Here is a 17,576-nt window from a genome sequence, read left to right as displayed (position 1 = left end):
CATCGCCCCGCGCGCTGCCTCCCTTCACTTGGATTATTTATTTATGGAGCACAACCGGCAACTGAACATCATTATTAAGACTGCAAGGGGGAGATTCAAAGGCACTGAATGACTCTACGGGAAAACATTTACTGCAGAGCTGATGGCCCAAAATATGTCACCAGTGAAAGATTGGGGAGCGCTCTCTCCTCCAGTTGCCTGCCTGTTTCTTTTTTAAAATCTGGCATTTTTCCTGCGTGGATCCGAGCTGCAGACTTCCTGGAATCACTTCTCCTACGTACAAGCCTTCGTGCACTGGAGATTATCAGATTATTGACTTTGGGATTCCTAATTATATCAGTTTGACTGGTTGATGAATTGGAGGTGGATAGCACTGCAGCCAACGCAGCGCTGGGGGGGAGGCGATGACTAGCAGGGCTCATTTTCCTCCAACGACTATCCAGGGAGCGAGCTGAAATATATTCTCCTCCTGCTGAAAAATAAAGCCTAGAGCAATTGTCCACTAATTGCCAGGATTTAGTGTGCCCTCTTAGAAATAACCAGCAGCACTGCAAAAAGCAAGCCTGTGCCTGCCCAGACCTGGCTTGCTTGGACCAGGAGCCTGGGGATTAGGGAATATTTGAGGGTGTGGGGCTGGAGGAACCCCACGTTGGGAATGTTGTGTGCCCCATCATTGCCTCACTTTTAGCACGTTGGTGAAAGACGGCTCAAGCAGCTATCCCACAACCTCCAGGATGTGGCGGCAGCTGGGACAGGACTTCTGGGGTCACCACTGCGGCTGGGCACGCACAGCTTGTCCACATCTCACACAAAGCACCTCATAGCTCTCACTTGGGTACCAGGCTTCATTTCTAGTGCATTCTGAAAGGGGAATGGAAATGCAGCTACAATTGTGTCGGAGGAAAATACTTGCATCGACAAGTTTGCCTGGCTTTGCACTGAGCTAAGCAAATCAGGCTTTTCTCACACAGTGTGGCGAGGACAGCCATTGCCTAAAAACACCCCGTCCTCCATCGCTGAGGCTAGCAGGACCCTCACAGCGGGCTCCAAAATGTCCCCACGTGGCCAGGCTTTTCCCTGGGCTGTTTGGGGCAGCAAATCCCTGGGCTGGATTTGGTGGCACCTGCGGAGACCGTCCTCAGTGCCGCTGGGCAGGAGCCCTGCAGCGGGCAGGGGCCCTGCAGCACCCTCTGTTTAAAGCACAGCATTTCACTTAATGCCTCGTGTTTTTAAAATTAAAAAAAAATACTTAATTTGATTCTTAATGGAAAGATTTATGGAAATGAAATCGGGGTATTTTTAGTGAGTGAGGACCATGTTATAATAATTCAGTTCTACAATACTTTAATCCCAAGGAGACAATTTTCTCTCTTTTTCTTTGAAGAAAATCTTTATCTATTTTACTCATCTTTCATTGATTATTCTAAAAATCCCATTTAGGCCCGCCACATAATGGTATGGTAGTCTTTTCTCATTATATTTTAATGGAATAAAACCCAACTGTATATGAGAGGATTAGATAGCCATTCGTTGAGGTAAAGAACATTGTTCCTCCAGATGGCCAGACAGAATCTGTGTAATGCCTTTCCTATTTATTAAGTTCAAAATGTAATGCAAGCTGATGAGATGTTTCATCCAGTGTTTAATGGGTCAGCCATAAAGTTGAAAGCTAATGCTAAGGTTGGCAGCTCGCACGGAAGAGTTAACTGGCAGAAAATAAAGACATATTTCGACATCTTCTTGGACTTGGTGAAATGAAAAGTTGTCAGGGAACAAAGCCACTTGCACAAGCAGGGCAGAGACGTTAAGCTCTTCCAGCCCCTCCAACCACTTGCCAAAGGTTTGACATAATTGAAGGCATCTACAAGGACCTGCTTCATTATTACTATTACTATTATTAGTAGCCTTATTGTATAAATTGCCTTTTGCACATGGGCAGTGACAGGTCGGCAAGGAAACCACAGAACTAAATGCGCCGATACTCACCGCCGACAGATTTACGAGTACCTGAGTAACTAGTGGGTGTGCACCTGCTTCACTGGGGATGTATCACACACAGTTGTAGCTCTCCCCAGCCAACGCCTGCGGTTCTTTCCCCCCCAGCAGCCTGGAAGTTACAGCTCTTCCTCTGCTGCCTTCCTAACTCCACATCCCTACCCTCTTCTTTTAAGGAGGTGGGAGCAAAAGCGAGACAGATTTGTTTAATTTGTGCATGCGATCCCTGAATAACTCATGTTGTGACATATGCCACTTCAGCGGAGACGTGCACTCCTTTCTGGGCCTAAAGACTTTTCCAGCCTGCTGGCACAAGAAGGCAGTTGTGATGCTCTCGGCGGGGATGTTCACTGCCACGGTGCCCCAGCGCCAGGAGTGGCCACCCCCAGGCTGCTCCAGTTCACGTGTGAATGCAACTCTGTCCCTGCTCCCTGGTGAAAACACAAGATTTTTTTGCAGGCTTTAGAGTCTGATTATGTGGGATTTGCTGTGTAATGAGTGTAAACATTTAATTATAAAAATGAAAAGGTTGGACGGTTGCTCGTTTCCTTGCTTGCCTGGTGGGTTTAAAAACATCTGGGTTTAAAACAGCCCACCATATAACATAACTGCATACGGAGCGTGATCCAAACCATTACTAAGTCGGATTTACTCTCTCCAATAAACACAGGGATTTACCTTAGGGCTGAGCGGTGTCCACACATGAAGCACTCTGAGAAAGTGCCCCAGAACCTAATGTCACTGACACCCCTGACGGGGGTCCCTTAGGGGCTCAGCAAAAGCCATGATGGTCCCATACCTCCTGCAGCATCGGATGGCAGTGGGATACACATGCAGCTTGTAAAAAAACAGTGTCGTACACGGTAGCTGCACCGTCTGCCCTGGGACACCGTCTGCTGTAATTGCTTCGTTAGCCAATTTGCGTCTTTGTTCTTTCCACCCGCCCCAGCGCTGCCTGGCAGACCTGAGTGCCGGAGGAGCATCTTCCTGCTCTGATTACAGCCTGCCACATGCGGCACCGAGAGGTGGGAGCTCTCCTTTGACCAGAAAATGCGCTGACGGCTGGGTGCCCGCAGCGCAGCGCAGCGTGGGGGCTGCAGCGAAACCCTCCCCGGGTCAGGAGCAACTCCACATGATTACCACAGGAAAGGCGCCTGTCCTTCAATCACGCTGTATTATTTATGACCTAATGATTGCCCATTGACTAGCAGGGATTATACGTTGGCTGAGATGTTTCTGGGTGAATGAAAGGGCATTAACCTCATTATTATCACGGCCGTGCTCATCAGAGGCCATTAGCAGCTTCCTCTCGGCTCCCGGCGCTGCTGCGAAGCCACTTGGTGTCATCTGCTCCCTCTCCACCCGCCGCCCCGCCAGCACGCGTGCCTGCACTCGGCTCTGTCTCATTTCTCAAGCAGACTTAAGGAAATGGGTGAGGATTATTTCGTTTGGGAAGGCATCCAGAGAACCCTTGGGACGAATAATCCAGCGCAACAGCTTTGTCCCATGAGGATCTGAGAGTGCTTTCAAACTGCTAAGCAATGAGGCCTCACGTCCTCCTCACATCCCCAGCAATGCTCCCTGAAATGATGGCTGGACGTTTTTTTTCAGTCTTCCAGCCTCACAACACCCTTACGAGCAGGACCACGGGGAACAAGGCTCTCCTTTAGGAAATCACGGCTGCGTTTCCAGGCAATACGTGTGTGCAGCCAGTCCAGGCCACCAAGACCCACGGTGGGTGTCCTGACCATCACAGAGGTGCCCTTCTTGCTCCAGCCCAACCTCCCCGTGGCATCCTTTGCGACAGAGGAAGGCTCGAGCTGTGCCCAGACTCCTGTGCAGGACCAATCCCCTCGTCTCAGAGCAATTTTGGATGGAAAATTCCATCAGCGCCAGCTCCGACCTCAGCACCCGCCTCTATGCAAAGGGCTGGAAGAAGAATTTGCTCCTGGCTAGCTATCAGCACACATGGTAAAAATAATTTCTTTTCTAATAATTAAAACGATGGGCTATAAATGAATGCTTGCCTTGTTGAGCTCTGGGAATTCACAGGGAACATTTTGAGCAAGAACCGTTTTCAACATTAAAAGCTCCCTTCCCTCTTCTTTTCCTCCACTCCTCTTACACTGTCCCCAGAGATGGCATTGCTCTCCTTCCTGACACTAGATCATAAAGAGCAACACCAAAACATTAATGTTTTTAGGGAACAGTAATAACAGTGTCCTTAAATTGGAAAAAAAAATAATAAATATTCCATATCTCACTAGCTCTTGACACACTTCATCTGGCCAGCTTAAGCTGTCCCTGTTTCCTCTCCATCCCCACCCAGACCATATTCCTCCACACCTCTTCCTTGTCTCTTTTTCTTTCCATGCCTTCTCACTGGTGTTCCCTGAAATCTGCAGCTATACCTGTTTCTAAACACACACAAAAAAAAAGATAACAGAAAAACTTGGCAACCCCCTTGCCTGAATGCTCCCCATTTCCTTCGTGTTTCAAAATACTTGCGATTCGGAAATAATCAGGCATGCTTTTCTTTCTCTCAACTGCCAGCAGCTGCTGTGTATCTTCTGTGCCACTTCCCAATGTACTTCAAATCCTATCAGAACCCAGGAAAAAGCAGGCACTTGTTCAAAACCCAAATGCATCAATATGGTTTTGGCTGTTGCAATCTTTATACCTGCACTGCTGGAGATGATTATCCAGCTTTTGCATCTGCAGATTCAGGCCTGTGGAATAAAACCAGGGCCGATAAAATAAGGAAGCAAAGAAAACACAAACAGAAAATGAAAAAAGCAATTGAACATGCTATAAATTCAGGATCAGGTAAAAGCTAATTATGGTCATGTTCGCTAGGAAGAAGAGGGCACAGTGAGGGAGATAGACTTATTAATTATTTGTGTTATGGTAGCACTTAGAAGCCCCAGTCCTTTATCTGGGACTAGCTGTGCTATACATGGCAAACACTCAAATATCTCCGGGTAATTGCACACATTTTTAAGAAAAATGTGCAAATGCTCTGTTCTTTCACCTTCAGCAGCCTCTGCTTTGTTGTTGCTGCTGGAGGAGTCTAAGTTCACCCCTGGCCTCGTGCCGAGCAGCTCGCTGGATGCTCTCATGGGTCCAAGAACAAATAATTCAGCACGGAGGCATCCTCCACCCATAGCCAAAGTGGGCAAACAGCAGCAAAACCCTCACTGCGGGCACGAGGCTTATCCATCAACAACCCCATCCCCCGGCCTGGGGGGCAGAGCGCTCACTGTTGCCAACAGGGATGTTTCATCCTCATTGACTCTGTGCAAGTTTGATTGCTTTTCTAATTAAGATACATTTTATGGTAATCTACCAGGCCCCTTAGACTAAATCACTCAGTTAATCTGTTGTTAGTGCCCATATGTTTACAGCTTTCGAGCCTGCTGCAGCATATTTGCTTTGCCAGGGTGCTGGGGAAGTTTGGTGAGAGATGAGCTGCGGCGTGGTCCTTCAGGTGGTGGGACAGCTTCCACCCGGAAAGGAAAGGAAAGGAAAGGAAAGGAAAGGAAAGGAAAGGAAAGGAAAGGAAAGGAAAGGAAAGGAAAGGAAAGGAAAGGAAAGGAAAGGAAAGGAAAGGAAAGGAAAGGAAAGGAAAGGAAAGGAAAGGAAAGGAAAGGAAAGGAAAGGAAAGGAAAGGAAAGGAAAGGAAAGGAAAGGAAAGGAAAGGAAAGGGATACACTGCAGAGACAGAACCCCATGCTGATCACCTGTCTCTTCCCCTGTATGCACAGAAGGGGTCAGCACATTTTTCTCATTTTCCTTTTTTCCCTCCAAAATCATAGTTGGACATGACAGCAGAGGAAGGCTGAAGAATGTCACAGTATTGCCACGTCTCTGATCCCAGACACAAAAGCAAAGAGGATTTTCATCGCAGGCTCAAGGGCTCTGAGCATCCTCTCGGGCAAAGGACCGTCACCACTTTGCAAACCAAGGGTTTGGTTTGACTAGCAAGAGTCAGACCCCTCCCCACCTGCACCAGACACCGAATGAAGCAACAACTGAGCGGGTGCTGTACCATGCTGCCCCTGCAGGACCCCAGCCTCCCCCCCAGCCCCCAGCCCACCACACGACCATGCTGCATCAATGAGGGGCACCATGCTGCTCTCTGAAAGGACTCGTGTTCAGCTTGCTGAAGGAAAGAGAGCCCAGAGACAAAATCAAGAAAGACCAACCTCCGGGTCAAGTTGCCATCTGCCATCCTACATACAGGGAAATATTTTCTGAAAAAAACGGTCATATAATTGTACAAGAACCCTTAATCAAGAATGACACGACGAATAAAACACCACCTGCCATCACCAGCAGTGACAGGCAGCTGCTATCCAATACCAACAAAAATACCTTCCCCCCCGTGGAGCACCTATTGATCTGAACGGGATTAACAGAGGTGAGGAAAGTATTCATTAAGTCTTCCAAGGACTTGGCTAAAAAAAGAATATCTGGCATTCAGGAGGAGATATTTAAGAAATCAATCTTTTAAGAGCTTAAGGAATTTCTCTAGGAACTGACTGAGCTGCTAGGTGCCACACAGCCAACGAGACGCGTCTCAGAGGAGAAGCAGCTCCCCAAAATACCTCCCCAAAAATAACATTTTAGCTCCCCTAAAATAACATTTCTACCTCCTTCCAAACCCTAATACACCTGCCAGAAAGAGACAGCAGCTCCTCCACCCTACTGGCACAGCTCTCGTGGTTTCAGCCCTGGAGGTATGTGAAGCTCTTTGGGCATGGTCAAGAAGAGGTGGCAGAGGATGCTCCGAGGGGGGCTCAGATGGGGAGAAGCCACCCCCAGACCTGCCACCACCAGGGAGCAAGAGGTGGAGGAGGACCACACCTTGCAGTGCCAGGATGGGCGAAAGGCGACAGACTGAAAACCGTGAGCATGGAAGATTTTTGTATGTACAACATAGGGAGTAGGGCAAGCTCTGCTGTCCCCCCAAGTTTGTCTTGGCCGTATCCTGTAGAGGGAGCACGTGGGGGTTGGAGGGATCATTTCTGCTCAGCCACAACGTCCTCTGCCAAGGAAAAGCCTTGCAGCGATGGACGTAACCACACGGCTCACAAAGGGCCTTCCACTCCTTCGGCTGCTGGTGAGGGTGAGCCCTGCCCTGCCTGCAGTCACGCCAACCAGCCCTGGCCACTTTTCCTGCTTCAAATCTATAAAGACAAGCCGAACCATCTTCCTAATTAACCACAGCATGCCCAGCTTTCAGGGAAGTCTGGCACCCCTGCTATGATGAGTTACGCGGCACAGAAACCCCAGCCCTTTCGTTCTGCAGGGCTGGAGGCAGGAACCACGCTCCTCGGCTCACGTCAGCCAGCCCCTTCCCCTCCAGGGGCACCCAAGCGTGCTCCTCGGCCACCTTCCTGCTCACCTGGAGGTTGCTGCCCTGAGCCACACGCCTCAGGCTCGGCAAAGCTGGAAATGCTTAAAGCAATCCTCAGGCAGGCAGGATTATGCTTAGAAAGTGTGTGAGATACGTGCTGCTCACTCACGGCCTCCGCACCTGAGAGATTAAACGACTGGGACAAAAAGATTAGATTGGGAAAGCGACAATTATGGTTACGCGCCTTGGCCTCCAACACTGTGCCGAGCACACACGCTCATGGGAAGCTATGCAGTATAAATACACACGGTGCTTACGAAACAGCAATCATGTAAAAATGGAAAAAAAAAAAACTGAACCGGGCGCACGTTCGTCCTGTTTTGGGGTGGGAAGCGGAGCCCCAAGGACAGGCTCCCTGCTCCAGCAGCCACCGCGCAGCCCCCAGCAGGGCTCGGGAGCTGGCTGCAGAGGGGGCACAGCCCCCAGTGCTGCCTGCAGCTGCTGTGCACACAGGTGGGAAGGCAAGCGCAACTCCTCCGTCTGGAGAAAAAAAAAAACAAAACATTGGAACAATTAAGCTTGCCCAAAAGCAGCTTAAAATGACTAAGCAGTTATTGCCAATTTGAAATTTTGCTCTGGAAGAGTTCAGCCTGCGCTGCCAGACACGTCCTTACCTTCTCTTATGGGTTTAATAAAGCCCGTTACTCTCTTACTGGAGCACACTTCAAGCATCTATTAGCATGCCCTGGTATCAGGAGAGTAGGTGGATTATTCCGGGTATGGTGTGTGAATTTTCCGAGCAGGTAAATACTCGAGCCTGTTCTCACAGCAGCTCCAGCTCGTGGAGTTTTTAAAGACTTGTGAAGCACCGACGTGATCGACTCCCAGGGATATGATTCAAGTACGAAAGAATCAAAGTGCCGATAAATTAATGAATATAAAGCAGCGAATTCAAATGTTTATCATGCAGTCTGGAGGTGTTACAGCTATACATCTTGTTTTCCTCAGCCTTACTGTTACAATCACTGTCTGGCATTGCCCGGAAAGCACACGGTGAGCTATGGTGGGGAGAGAGAAATAACTGCGCCTCGCTGTTATTTACAGGTAACAAAGAGGTCTCCAAGTTAGCCGAGAGCGCGGAGGAATGAGGCTGCTGAGCTGTACAAAGCAGAGGCAGGGAGCAGAAAGTCAGAGCAACAGTCTATTGACCTACATTAACGATATTACACTCTGAAAAGAACGCTATGCTCTTAATTATTTTAAAGATTTTCTTTATTTCGGTAATACGTTTCGGTGAGGAGCACGTTGCTGCCCACCTGCCGTACTTCAGACTGATCTCTCCAAGGTAATGTGCAGTCAGATATTCATGCTTCAGGTTGATCAATACGAAATAGCTCTTAACTGATTTTTTTTGTATCAAATATTGCTGCATTATTTTCGAGGAGCCTTTGGTTAAAAGTGCCAGAAGAAACATGACAAGCGTTACGTTTGACATTCCTTTAATCCTCACTCTCCACATTTCTGCTGTAAAATGAAGTGCAAAACAAGTTTTCAAAGCAGGCACCCCCCCCCTGCAATGCAAAATACAAACCAAAAATATTTCAATGTATCTAAAAACCATGGAACAGTTGGGCTCAGCATGAGAGTACAAAGAAACCAAAGCTAAAACCAATTCGGTGGGCTTTGCAATTCCTTTAAAAACCCACTTCTCCCCCAAAACAGCACAGTTACACAAATAAATAGATATGCATATAACTTACCGGAGCAAATATCACCATACACATTTACAAAAGGATTTATAATCCAACTTGCGTCTCCTGAAATAAAGCAAGGTTTGTCTCATACTAAAAATAAAGGCTCCCAAAAGCTTCTCGCAGTGGAGAGGGAGAGAGAGAGGGAGGGAGGGAGGGAGCGAGCACCAGCTCCTTGCCTCTCTTTTTATGAAGCAAATAAGGAGAGCAAGAAAATCAATGCTGAGAGAAAGTGAGCTGATATACCAATCAGGCAGCAGCCTCAGCCTTATTTGCGGAGGGATAGCAAAATGGTCATATTATTAGACAATGACTACACGCAGCCTAAGTGGAGAAATCTAATACTTTCCCCGTGGCGAGAGGCTGATTGCTTTGTTGTGGTGCAGGTACCACCACGGCGTGCTGAGATGCAGCCCAGTCCTCCCCACGGAGCATGCAGAACGGCTTTGTTCCGCGTGCACGCCCTGGGGAAAGGAGCACCTCGCCACTGCTGGGCTGAAGTTGGGCTCAGCTTAACGAGCCTCCGAAGCTGACGCTTGCAGGTTGCCCCCGGAGCAGCGCGTCTTCGCGGCTGGCTTTTGGGGGCTCTTTGCTGTGTTTTTTTGCAGACCTCCCTGCCGTGCCTCTCAGACAGCTGCCTGCAGCTCCAGCAAGGAGCCCATCCAGAAAGGGGATCAGACCTTTCAGGTCACGTTTACCGTAACGTGCACTGAGCTTCTCCTGTGCCCTCACAGAACTGGACCTCCAGAGCATCTCCCTCAAACTCGTGCTTGTTCCACTTCTTCTGTGTCAGAGAAAACCTAGGGGGAACCCACGGGTTCCCTTCCACCAAACAGGAAAAGTTCTACGCTATTAATTTACCCAAACCAAACCTTCAGCGTGCCCCTGGTGCCCCTGTTTGCTGGAAGGAGGAGGAGAGCGCAGCAGGAGCTTAGCTCACTGCCTCCGACACGCAGGCATCTGCTCGCCAGCGGCACTCATCTCTGGCAGCTGCACACCGGGTCTTTGGGATGCTGCCACACCTGCCCCCCCGGCACCGAGACACAAGGACCCCACAGCCCGTCCCCGCAGACTCCTCACCAGGTTTCAGACCTTGGCAAGAGACAGATCCATGGCTCCTTCTCTTTGCAAGGAGCCCGGCTCTCATCACAAGCCCATTGCCCCAGCGGTGTTTTGTGTAAGTGAGACCGTGAATCACACTCCATGCTATTTTTTTTTCCCCCCAGCCCTGGATTTATCACTGTTTTGCCCTCTTTTCCAGACTCTGCAACAAACGCATGTGACTTAATAGATGAAACACAACGTGAACTTTCTCTTTTATTTGGAGACAGAAGTTACACGCTGGCGTACAGAAACACCTGCTGGCTGACAACAGTTCTCCGCAGAGCAAAATTTGAGCGCATGTACTTTTCCGTAGCAGTTTGGAATTCAGATTGTGCCAGGAGAGCTGGAATTCACAGGGAAAAACATAGAGATAAAAACCAAGGGGACTGAATGCACCTGGTAATTCAATTTGTCCATTTGGGGCTGGCACTCCCAGCACTGGATGCTCACAGCCCGGGCACAGAGGATGCTCACACAGCCCCCGACGAGCTCCGAACCTCTGGGCCTGTTTCCCACGAGTGGGAGCCGCACCGCCACACTGCCAGATGTCCCTGCTGGCACCGCGGCCCTGCCTCTCCAAAAGGGGCGGCTCGCTGCCAGCCAGCGCTGCAAGGAGACATCACAGTGCCGAGCGAGTTCTCCGGGGAGAGATGCTGAGGCGCTGCTCCGCAGCTTGGTGCGTTCGAACGGAGGGGAAAAGCATCTGCCCGCTGCTGTGCGTGCTGCCTCCCCGAGTCGCAGCCACCCCGCTCAGACAACCACGGTCTTCTGCGTCGTGCTCAGGTCTACGGCTGGCACCGAAACTCGCTGCATCTCGCGCGGACCAGCCTCCTGCTGCACGGCGTGACCGTAAGCGAAACGCAAGCACCCCTCGTTCTCATTTTCTGGTGGGATCATTTTATCTTCCCTCCCCACCCCACCTCTGGATTATCAACAGCTACACAATGCTGCTACTTAAAAACCTCACGGAAGTCTCCGGAAAAACCTTGAAAAGCGTCCAGTAAAATAGCTTTGCAGAGGCGCCCCCGGGAGCTGCCAGGCCTTGGCCCTCCAAAACACGTGCCCACCTGGGTACCTGCGCAGGACGCGAGGGTGCAGGGTGCAGGTTTAGCCAGAGCACGATGGGTGGCAGCAGGTGACGCCCCATCCTGTCCCACAGCTCCTTCAAACAATGCTGCAACACAGACTCCGTGATGGAAGGAGACCCAAGCTTGATTTTTTGTTTTTAATCCCAAACTGTGACACGCCATGAACGGATCGGGTCTAACACTGCTGACAGCAGATGCATTGGTGCTTGCTGATAAGGCAAAACTCTCATCAGGATGCAGCAGGCCCAGCAGCACTGGTGCTTGCTTTGGCTTTATTAGATTCCTTTGGAAAACTTCATTTGAAATATTGGATGGGACACTTTACATCGCCAAGCATAAAACCAGGCTCTGCCAGTGTCAGCACTGCTAGGACACGTCCCTCTCCGTGCTGTATCAGAGCTTTCCACTTTTGATTAAGCTGGGAGTTTCAGAGCAGACTAAAATGCTTCGTGGGATTTGAGCTCCAAACTCCTTTAGACACCACCGCAGAGCTGTACACACCCAGCAGATTTCTGCCAGCTTTGCTGCACCACTCCAGGGTCTAAAGAGCCTCAGCCCCTGCCTGCAGAGGGTTCCTGGCCGGAGCAGCTGGAAGGGATGCAGTGACACCAGTGACCGTGAGGGCTGCAGCCTGCTGAGAAAATCCTCCTCCCCTGGGACAGAAGCAGACTTGGGAGGCATCCTCAGGAGGACAGCATGAGGCAGGGCTGCTCTGCTCCCATCTGCACTTTGCCATCTCCCCTCACATCCCCCAGCCCAGGGCAAGGTGCCTAAAGCCCACGTGCTATGATGGGAAGGGCAAGGAGGGAGCCCAAAAGTACAGGGTACACTTAGACCCTCTTATTGCTGTGCTGCTTTACTCTTGGTACATGAGCTCATACCACCCCAGCAGCCCTGTTTTACACGTCCCACCGCGCAGGACCTATGCTGAAAACCTTCCAGCTCATGGCACCACGGTCCTCAGCTCTGCCCGCGGCTGCATCATGCCTGCCTGGCCAGGCTAAAGCAGGAGCAGGCAGCTACATCAGTGCCCATGCCACATTTGCAGGACCTAATTAGCACTATCAGAGCCTCCATCCCAGCTGTGCTGTAATGAAAACATACCTGAAGCAGCCACTGCAGATAACCCACCAGCCCAGGGAATACTCACAAGGGCTGCCCTTTTGCCAACAGAGATTTTTCACGTTTCCCTCTCAACCTCTATTTAAATTGGGGAAGACAGAAAATTAACAAAGTCTGAGATCTAACTGGAAGCCGTTTGTTTTTCCCAAGGAAATGGAACGTTTCCTAATGAACCTCCCCTCCCCCTGCGCCGCCCGGCTCTGGATGCAAATATTGCTGCGAGTTTATCAATCTGCGCCTTGTTTCACGCTGTTTGCAATGCTAATGAGTAAACCAATTTTGACATATTATGTAAGCCAGTTTCTGAAACAGAGATTCTTGGCAGGCCAAATGTAAACACAGACACCCTCTTGCATCCAATTTAAATGAGCATGTTGCTGAAAGCACTGAGGGCTTGATTCTGTTGACTTATTCCTGATTTACTCCAGTGCAAAAAAAAAAAGTGGAAAAACAAAAAAAAATACCCTTCAATTCAATTACTAGTGCAGCAGCAATTTGCAAAATGGATCTAATTTTGTAACACGGAAATATGCTGGAATAAGCTAATGCAGGGTGGTGACTGGGGCACCGTGTGAGCATCAGCACAACACACGGCCGGGAGCACACATGCCATTCCAGATGGAGCTAATGGAGGAGATGACAGCTCTCCCCTCCCTACCTCACCAACCAAATCCAGGTCCAGGTAGGGGACAACCCAGAGGGTGACTCCTTTCAGCCTCCTGGCTCTTCCACCATGGCTTTGCAAGAGGACCCTGCACACCTTGGCAGGTCCATGAACCACTCGTCACCTTGTCCACCCAGCCTACTGTGAGGTCCCCAAACTGGCACCTGGCCCCAGCACCGGGACAGCTGGACACCCCGATGGATGGATCGTATCCAACCTCTGCAGGCTGTCCGAGCAGCAGAATGACGTGCTGGAAGGCACACAGGTTGGATGGCAGGTGGCAGTGCCCGGCAGCGCTCTGCCCAGTGACAGAGGAATGAGCTGATGCAGATTTAGGGGTAGCAGAAAGAAGATGGGATGCATTTTAAAGGCACCTTAAAAACAGCTCTGCTAGAGAGCTGGACAGGATTCATTAAAGTGAAGATGGGCTGGAATCAAATCTCTAATTTGCACTTTTCACAATACCATCTGGAACATTTGCATCTGCCAAGAGCACAGCGTATTTCTGCGGAGAAGCAGAAGCAAATGGGGTTGCAACATACCTGGAGGTGGCCCTTACCCCTCTAATGGATCTGGGCATCTCCAGAGTGTTTTAAAGCTAAAACACAAGTGTGAAGCTGAACTGTGCTGCTCCCGCCACAGCAGAGGAAAAGAAATGAGATGCTCTGCTGTGAGGTTGGGTGTGCTGCTGCAGAAAATATTTATTACACGTGTCAGAGATCCTGCCAGACATCACAGCTACAAAGCCCAACCCCACGTTCAATCCCATGTCACTTCACGACATCAGGACCAGGATGCCATTAATCATACCCGGCTCTTTTGCATCATAAAACAAACGAAAGCGTGAGGAAGAATACTTTTAGCCTCCAAGCAAATATCCCATCCTGAGCTTTCAACGATGACAGCAAACCTGAGAGCTTTTTCCTTCATGCTGCGTAGCACTTTCAAGCTAGGATCATAAGCAGCCGAAATGTCACACATTTGCTGGCTCATCAAGTTCCACCCTGCAATTTTGGAAGTACACAGTTGCTAAAGTAATTCAAGGTTTTAGCATCAAGTTTTTTCTCATGCCATGACTGTACATGAAAAAGAAGAGGACAGTGCTCGAAAACAGGGCAGCTGACAGGTGAGCATCACTTGGGATGGAGACAGCAGGGAAGTGAGATGCCAGCATGCACCGCTGCAAAGATTGGGAAGAGAAGAAGCCCTGCACACCCTAGAGGCCATGCAGGACCTTGTCCAAACTAGTTGGAGCCCAGCTCTTTGCCAGACATCTCCCACCCCTCTAAGCATGGACGCTTAGAAGTCTGGCTGCTACTCCTGGCAGCTCCCTTTGGAAAGCCCTCACTGCCTATCCAAACACCTCCTGCATTTCTGATGGGGTTACTGCCCACTCCCCCAGCCTTCTTTTTCATGCTGCTTTCCGTGTTTTCAGCATTAAGTACTGTTTCTGCACTTCTAAAATACCAAAGACTAGAAAAACACAGAACAAAAATAACCTGAAAGCCAAACGGGCATGGATTGGATGATGAAAACAGCATGGAACAGGAGTGAATCAGATTAATTTCTATTGTAATTTTTGTAGCTATTTAACAGGAAGAATGAGAAAAAAATCTAATTACTGTCAACTGTAAGTTTTCAGCTTCCCAGCCAGCAGAGTGCTGTTATTAAACTACTGCATAATTGCCTCTTTTACTCCGCTTCCCACAGAAGTTGTGTTATTTCACTCATAGTTAAACTCATAATATTGGCTTCATAACTAATCCTGTCAATTGAAATCCCCAGGCTGGTGCAAGGATAAAAATAGCCAAGTTGCTTCATTCCTCAGCTTTCCTTCAAAGCCCATCTCATAAGCACTGGGGCTGCAGTTCAGCAGGGCCACGTCCCTCTGACCCACAGCTACCTGCAGGAACGTGTCCAGCTGGGCACACGGCACAGGGACGGAGGTGACTGTCCCCCTGTGCTGGGCAGGACAGCTCCTGCCCATCTCTGCCTCCTGAGGGCGAGAGCCGAGGTGAGATATTTAGCATTGCACAGCTGAACCCCACCTCTAAGCCCAAAGCTTTCTGCCCACCCTGGGACTTCAGGCCAGCGCTGAAGTGTAGGTGATGCTTGCAAAGGCTGCAGGTGCACAGAAAGCACGGGTTTCTGCCTTCCCCAGACACCGAGCACTAGATATTCATCTCACACACAAGATCGTGCCAGGGCACCCAACTCCATACTCAATCAAAGAAACTCATTGAGATGAACGATCACCAAAAAGAAAAAGATTTGTCTGCGCACTTACTCAGGAGACTGCCATAAAGCACTGGACCTTTACCCATCTGAATTTTGGAAGTTCAGGCTCTGCCCGAACCCCCATTTGCTCCTTGTGCGTTGGGCAGACCCTCCCTGCTAACCCCCAGCACCGTCCTCCCCTGCAGACGCGGTGTGTTTGCTGCAGGAGAGCCAGGCTCTCGCAGGACTTCACACGGCGGCGCATCCTCCTGCCAGCGGGATGCTTCCCTTGCCCAGGACACACAGCAGGGCTATAACCTCCATCCAGCTCAGGTTTGGGCGAGGTATCAGGGCTGGAAAGGGTGAAGGAAGGTGGCTTTGGTCTCACACCCAGCCCTACTATCCCCAGCTCTGTCTCTGGAGACACCAGCCCTGTGCCAGGGATGCTCTCTGGTGGGCACGCACAGAAACTGCTAAGAGCAGGCAAGGAGCAGATGGGAAAGGATGCGGCATCCAGCACAGGTGCCTGGCCAGCAGCTGCTTCCCCTGAAAGCCCAGGACTCCAGCTTCACCCTCAGACAGAGCTGCAGAGAATAGGAAACAATATTAAACCCCTCTCCTAGGGCTTCCACATGGAGCTAAAGCAGCTCTGCAGTTTCTGCATTTACCTCCACCCCATTCAGCTGCTTCCTTGGCTGCGACTGATGCACAGCCCAGAGCACAAAACAGCACAAAACACTCCAGCTGCACCCCGGGCCTGCAGGGGAGCCACAGGAGATGGCTTTGGCTGACTGCTTTCCCTCCTGGCAGAGCCACCAAGCAGCAGTACCACCACCTTTGCTTTCCTGGTTGAGATGAGAGGATAGAAAATCATTTGTGCCATTGCACAGTCCCTCGGTGCTCTCACACAAACCAGGACCGCTCCCAGCAAGCCCAGCCTGGAGACCTGGATGCCCTCTGGGGCTGGGGCCAGCAGCCCCCAAGATTTAAAATAAACACAGCCTCATGCTGTGCTTGTTTTCTCATTCATGTTTGTGCAAGTGGACCTGCAGGCCGACAGACCTCCTTGTCTAGTAAGCCTCAGAGATGCAGAGAAGCTGCGCTGGTGTCACTAAACTGCCAGTGCCTGGCCTCAGGGTCAGGCAGCAGAGCCCACAGCCTCCACACCTGCTGGCCATAGAAAGGATGAAGAAAGAAAGGGCCCAGGTACCAGGACTGAAGGAAACCCACTAGCCTAAGAACTGTCCCTGCACAGTTCTCTAATGATGTCCAAGTACAGGAGGAGAGGAAAAGGCAAAGAAAATTGAAGCTGCCAGATACGTGGGCAGCAAAACCCCCAAGAGGAAGAAGCGCTGGTGATAGGACACCATGTGCAGACACCCAGAGCACCGCAGCAGATAGGTGGTATAGGCCAGCCCGCCTCTACTAGAGGTGACAGCAAATGCTCCCTCTTTGGATGCTCAGCCAGGTCCTCGAGGAGACATGGCAAAGCAATTGCTCTTATAAACAAAGGCCTTGATATCCACATGTATGTCCCTGGGCAGCAATTCTTCAGTGTCTCAAACGCTGCCAGGGGCTTCTGCTCTTCCTCCATCTCCCCAGACTCCAGTGCCTGTGGCATGTCCATTTAGTTTTGTCAGCTCTTCACCCCCAAAGAGAAGGGGGAATGAGAGTCCCAGGCTGTCCTCTGCTCCTCATGACGTGAGGCAATGTGTTTTGGCGGCTTCCCATCAATCACCACAGGTCCTTCAGGAGGAACCTGGAAGAGGAGAGCACAGGCCGCGTTAACACTAGGTAAATCAAGATTTTAAAGAGTAACTTTCAAATTTACAACCTGGTTTGAGCATGCAAGAAAGCATGCAGAAGGTCTCACTATTCCCCAGATTCAAGTACTCTAGGTGAAAGGGTAAAAATGCATTTCAACCAATGATTTGTCCAGGGAAAAAGGAAAAGTGCATTTCTGCCTCAATAGCATCTAATTAGCACTGGGATTTTAGATGCAAAAGCAAAACATAGGCCTTGCCACCAACTTCTCATTTTACAGTTCAATCAAAGAAGTCAGCTTTCCTTGATGGCTGTAATTAAGGGTTTGCATGGAACACAAGGCCTGTTGTGCTTGCAGCTGAGCGGGGAGCCTTTCCTTTGGCAAATCTTGCATGCCTGGGTGAGTCTGCAGGCCACATCTGACTAAAAAAAGTTTTCAGCCAGCTTTTAACAGAAGTCTTGTTCCCAGATGTGGGACATCCCACTGGCTCCAGCTCCCTCAGATCTGGGAT

The 17,576-nt window shown here is 50.1% G+C and overlaps 1 protein-coding gene across 4 annotated transcripts in view; it reads right to left on the bottom strand.

Moving 5' to 3' along the window:
- Window positions 1–17,576, bottom strand: part of SYNPR (synaptoporin) — a 100,318-nt gene that overhangs the window by 27,958 nt on the left and 54,784 nt on the right. Inside the window, exon 1 of one of the 4 annotated variants that reach the window (XM_083795491.1) lies at window positions 9,115–9,927. The exons of the other annotated variants lie outside the window; for them this stretch is intronic. Within the exon in view, the coding sequence (XP_083651617.1) occupies window positions 9,115–9,138 (24 nt within the window). The 5' untranslated portion in view covers window positions 9,139–9,927. Of the gene's footprint in view, window positions 1–9,114; window positions 9,928–17,576 lie in introns of those variants that run through there. 4 annotated transcript variants of the gene reach the window in all.

This window comes from Anser anser, assembly GCF_964211835.1.
Source record: "Anser anser genome assembly, chromosome: 12".
Lineage (NCBI taxonomy): Eukaryota > Metazoa > Chordata > Aves > Anseriformes > Anatidae > Anser > Anser anser.
The sequence above is the reverse complement of the archived record's forward strand: the minus strand, read 5'-3'. Positions and strand labels throughout refer to the sequence as shown.